Source organism: Oryzias melastigma, linkage group LG24 (assembly GCF_002922805.2).
Source record: "Oryzias melastigma strain HK-1 linkage group LG24, ASM292280v2, whole genome shotgun sequence".
In the NCBI taxonomy this organism is placed as follows: Eukaryota; Metazoa; Chordata; class Actinopteri; order Beloniformes; family Adrianichthyidae; genus Oryzias; species Oryzias melastigma.
This window is the reverse complement of record NC_050535.1, coordinates 4,920,053-4,925,195: the sequence shown is the minus strand read 5'-3', so window position 1 is coordinate 4,925,195 and position 5,143 is coordinate 4,920,053. Positions and strand designations below refer to the sequence as shown.

Sequence of the window (5,143 nt, the reverse complement as noted above, 5' to 3'; positions counted from 1 at the left end):
ACCATGGAGAGTTAAAAGAGCCACGTGTGGCTCTGGAGTCGCAGGTTGCTGACCTCTGGTCTACACTCTCAACAGGCTTGGTTAGTTTGGGATTCTGGCTTAATTTTTTTTACTCATTCTATCACCTCCCCCCACTCAAAAGTCAACTCTGATCATCTTTTCATTTATTGCTAAAGGGTTCCCAGTGGGTTTTTTTTTTCAATTATGATTGTGCAGTTTTTAGGCAAAATCTGTCGTTTTCTAGGCTGTAGAAGACAATATAGCGCAAAATATGGCGCTCGAAAATTAACAGCCGGAAGTCCCTCCCCCTGCCGGACCCATCCGCAAAAAAACATAAAAATCATTGAGCGGAAGTCCTCAACCGGAACTCAATGTTTTAAGCTTTCAACCTTTTTTTCCTTTGACATATCGTTACTGATCAGCTGATTCACAGAAAAAAAACTTAATTTCGTCGCCTTTTTCTCCGGAGGTAAATGGGTGTAATTATACAAATTTGAACACTTGTTAATTTTGACTTAAAAGAAATAAAACGATTAACGTTCTCTGTCCCGTTTGAACCTCTTCTTCAACACTAAACTAGTCAGTTATAATTTATTCGCATTTAAAAGCTGATCATTCTGAACATTTTTTAAAGGGTTTCTGAAAGTTTAGCAAATTTCCGCTTACGCAACCGGTTAAAGTTGCTAAATTTCCGCTTCAGATTTTTTTTTTTTGGCGTCATCGTACATGTAACCAGAGTCAGAGGCCCCTTGTAGTTTCTGCAAAACGGCTGTAATTCCTTAGAAAATAAATTCTGATTTGTCGGGACTGATGGCAGGGAGTAAGCCTGCACTCACTCCCCATCATCCCTTTATTTACATGGGATGATGGGACCCAACATTACTTACTATTACTATTTTTATAATTGCTTTTTTCGTCACAATAATACAGTTTAATGCCACAAGAAGATGTGAAAAAAACATTAAAAACATGATTTTTAGTTGAATACGTTTTTAAATTATTACTTTATACTGAAATGTTATATCTGTAGTTTATTACAGCATGAAAGTAAATTTTAAAAATACTAGTTATTAATAAAAAAAAATAATTTTAAATCTGAAAATGTTCTTTTTTTCCTTCTACTGCCTCACAGCTGCTCCTATAACTCCACCAGGGGTGGAGCTAAAGGTCCACAAGGGGGCAGTAAAAAGCTTTACCCCCCAATTTTCAAGTCAATAACAAAGATTAAGTAATACAAGCTTCTTTAAGCATTCAAAAAATGTAAAAACGCACAATTATTTTAACTTTAAAAAAGCATTTTTTTAATAAAATAAAAAAATATGTAATATAACAAAAGCATTTTTAAACAAAAGAGAACATTTAAAGTAATAACTAAATGTCTAAATTAACACAAGAAAAAAAACATTTTTTTAAATAAAATAAATAAACCTAAAAAAATCAACATTTTTTAAAATAAAAATAAATAAATAAAATAACAAAAGCAATATTTTTTAATTAAAAAAATAATAAATACATTAAAAAAATCGCCTTTGTAAATACGTAATTAAAGAAACATTATCAAATAAAATAAGTAAATAAATAAAGAAAAGCTACATTTTAATAATTAAATACTGAGCACCTCAAACTGCATACCCCCCACCCCATATTTTAGGTTTTAGCTCCGCCACTGGTCTCCACTGGTTTGATTCACTGCGTCCGTGATGGGACAGTGCAGCGTTCCTTTACGCATCCCGGTCACGTTTCCCCCCCCATAAAAAATCCCAAAAGAAAAACTTCCCCATCAGTGGGACGAAGAAGCTTTAAATCCATCAGACACTCGTCTGATAGGAAATCTTCTTGGGGGGGTCTGGCTCTTTAACAGCAGCTAAACAAACCGTCATGTGATACCAAGTAGATCTCAGATTTTTTTTTTTCAATCATTGCAGCAACATCTTCTATAAAATACATAAATAAATAGATAAACGCTCCTCTGTACGGACTCTAACAGCTAAATCCTCTCTGTTTATGTGTTCAGGTGCGCATCCCACTCATGTGATCCCACGGCAGTCCGCCGTCCTGCATCCGTGCGCGTGTCCGCATCATCTCAGCCTCTCTCATCAGCACCGCGCGCCGCCGTCTCCATCCATCAGTCAAACGGCGAAACAGAACCCGCAGAAACAAACGCGTCTCTCGGTGTTTGACTCCCTCTGCAGTAAAGTTTACCCCGAGTCCCGCTGGACGGAAGACTTACCGTCAATCGCCATGATGCTCAGCGCAGGACTCTACCAACTGGGAGGGGGAGGGGGGGTAGCGCAGGAGGAGGTCATTCATCCACGTGCAAGAAATCAGAGGTTTGAAGAAAGTTTAGCTTTTGTGCTCGAAATGTTCAAATTAAATATTCATATTAGTTTTTTACTATATGATCAGCAGGTTCACTAAAATGTCAAAAAATATGTTTTAAATCAATAAACAAACACATTATGAAATGGGGCTATTCATATTTTTGTTACTCATATGTTAGTTATGCTATAAATTTATCATTTGTTAAAAGTGGGTGACGTATTTGGTGAGTGTTGAATTTAAAATGATTTATGTTTTTAAAAAAAGTTATAGTAGGACAAAATGCGATTAATCGCGATTAAAAATTTTAATCGCCTGACAGCTCTAATATATATATAAAAATGCATTTTAATATTTTAGAAAGTTTACCTCTGAACAGCAACTACACACTGTTCAGCAAAAAAATATTAAATTACATTACATTATATTATATTATACTTATTTCCTTCCTTATTTATTTAATTTATTTGAAACATAAATTTATTCGCCACAAATGGCAAACCGATTGATTGATTAATTGGTTTATTGATCGATTGATTGAATAATGAACAGCTCTGACAGTAGATTAAACTTTTAGCTATAATTTTGACATTTTTTCTGCCATGTTGGAATTGATAAAGAATGGAAAAGCACTCAAGACTTCATTATTTTTGTGTTGTCAGCAAAAATAATTTTACTAATATTAGATAATCTCAGTTCAAACATCTAAACACAAATGAAAAACTTAAATAATATTATTTATTTAAAGCATTAGAATTTCTTTAAAGCCAAAGAGCTACAACAGTGATAACAAGAAGCCACATGGACCCCTGCTGAATAGTTCCTGTACTAACAGCTGATAAGAAGGAGGTTCCTATTGGCTCCCCATCCGCTTACGTCACAGCTAGAGGACACGCCCCTCGAGCCGTCCCAAACTGTATTTCCCTTTTCAACTGTTGCTGGCTCTCCGAGCTGATTGAAGTGTTTCTGCGTGAGGGGTTTGACAACAGGAAAGTTTTTAGTCAAAATGAGTGAAATCAAACCAGAAGAAACCGCCGCGGCTAAAGACAACAACGAGGACCAGGACTGGGCTGCGGCCAAAGCTTTCTTTGACAGCCTGAAGACGAAAGTTCCCAGACCTGTAAGTAGGACATGCAGAAGTTTGGAGCCTTTCTGGAGGAGGAGATCTCCTGAAAACTCTTTGTAACTCTTCCTCCCTGCAGCCCAAACCCCAGTACGCCGTCACCATCGCGGTGTCCTCTCGCACCCTTTTCAACATGGTGGCAGAGAGGAAGATCTACGAGGAAGAAGGAGTGGAGAAGTATGTGGCCTTTCAGGTGGAGCACGAAAACGAGCCTCTGAGTCCAGGACCGGCTTTTCCCTTCGTCAAGGTACGGGCGAGGCCGCAGGGAGGGGAAGGTGTGGTTCATGAGCTGATGTATGAAGAGGAGGAGGTCTGGAACAAACAGTTCTGGGACTTCAATCTCGAGGAGGAGGCACACCTTTCTTTCTGTACTTATACAGTCATAAATAGAATATCCAGGAAAATCAATCTGGCGATATATCGCGATATTTCATTTGTCGATACATGTATTGATTTAAATGTTGACAATGCAATATTTAAATAATTAATTGTGAGTAACCTTCACAACTAGATCTCACGAAATGTATATTAAATATTTAGTCTCATTGGTTCAGTTATTGTAGTTATGAGACATGTACTATTTAGTATGACTTAGTTTTTTCCTAAGTGAAAAATCATTCTGGTACAGACTTGCGATATGTATCATATTGCGAGACGTGTATCGCAATACAGATTCTTGCTAATACACTCCCCTAGTAATAACAAATCAAATGCCAAATACTTCTTTTAAAAAGCTTCCCTGCATCCACTTTAACTTTATTACCAAAACAGATTCCCTTAAAAAAGCAAAAACAAAAACAAAAAATCATGTTCAGCTTGATCCTTTTTCAAATCATTCCCAGTGGTCTCTGAATTAGGATTATGCCTTTTTAACGTTTTGTTTTTAAAAGTGTCGTTTTTTAGGACATACTTTCTGCAAGTGGGCCCCATATATTTAAAAAGTGGGCAGAAAATGTGGGTCCTGTTTGAGTTTCTGTGGTGGCCCCACCTGCGTTGGCCCTCACCAGCTAAAGTAGACACTCAGTGGGTTAGCTCACTATGCTAGCCAGCTTTCCCAGTGGACGGTGGAGCATACTAGTGAGCTCTGCTGTACCGAGCTAGCAAGTTCTGCTGTAGCAAGCTACATTGTAGTGAGCTAGCAAGCTCCACTGTAGCAAGCTAGCGAGTTTCGCTGTAGCGAGTTCTGTTGTAGTGAGCTAGCAAACTTCGCTGTAGCGAGCTAGCGAGCTCCACTGTAGCAAGCTAGCGAGTTCCGCTGTAGCGAGTTCTGTTTTAGTAAGCTAGCAAACTTCGCTGTAGCGAGCTAGCAAGTTCTGCTGTAGTGAGCTCTGATGTAACAAGCTAGCAAGTTCTGCTGTATTGAGCTACGGTGTAACAAGCTACCAAGTTCCGCTGTAGTGAGCTCTGTTGTAGCAAGCTAGCGAGCTCCGCTGTAGCTAGCTCCATTGTGGTAAGCTCTCCTGTAGCAAGCTAGCGAGTTCCGCTGCAGCTAGCTCTGTTGTAGCGAGCTATTGGAGCTAGAGAGCTCCGCTGTCCACCAGGCAACGAGCTAACCCATGATTTTTTTTTTCATCAGGTTCTGATTCATAATTAGTTGAATATAAAATAAAAAGTACTCAGAAATACAATTTTAAGATTAATTTTCTTAATCCATCATGAGAAAAACACCTTAAGAATATGTTAAAAACACAATTTTCATCT

At 38.0% G+C, this 5,143-nt stretch overlaps 2 protein-coding genes across 4 annotated transcripts in view; one reads left to right on the top strand and one right to left on the bottom strand.

Moving 5' to 3' along the window:
- syt14b (synaptotagmin XIVb) overlaps nt 1-2,271 on the bottom strand; it is a 15,475-nt gene extending 13,204 nt beyond the window's left edge. For 2 of the 3 annotated variants that reach the window (XM_024290557.1, XM_036210456.1), the window contains exon 1: nt 2,231-2,271. In XM_024290557.1, the coding sequence (XP_024146325.1) occupies nt 2,231-2,243 (13 nt within the window). In that variant the 5' untranslated portion in view covers nt 2,244-2,271. The remainder of the gene's footprint in view (nt 1-2,230) is intronic. The other variant, XM_036210455.1, reaches the window with a different exon arrangement.
- A 935-nt stretch (nt 2,272-3,206) lies between these two features.
- The window catches only part of nt5c1bb (5'-nucleotidase, cytosolic IB b), an 11,293-nt gene continuing 9,356 nt past the window's right edge, over nt 3,207-5,143 (top strand). Inside the window, exons 1-2 of the mRNA XM_024290515.2 lie at nt 3,207-3,439; nt 3,522-3,689. Of these exons, the coding sequence (XP_024146283.1) occupies nt 3,326-3,439; nt 3,522-3,689 (282 nt within the window). The 5' untranslated portion in view covers nt 3,207-3,325. The remainder of the gene's footprint in view (nt 3,440-3,521; nt 3,690-5,143) is intronic.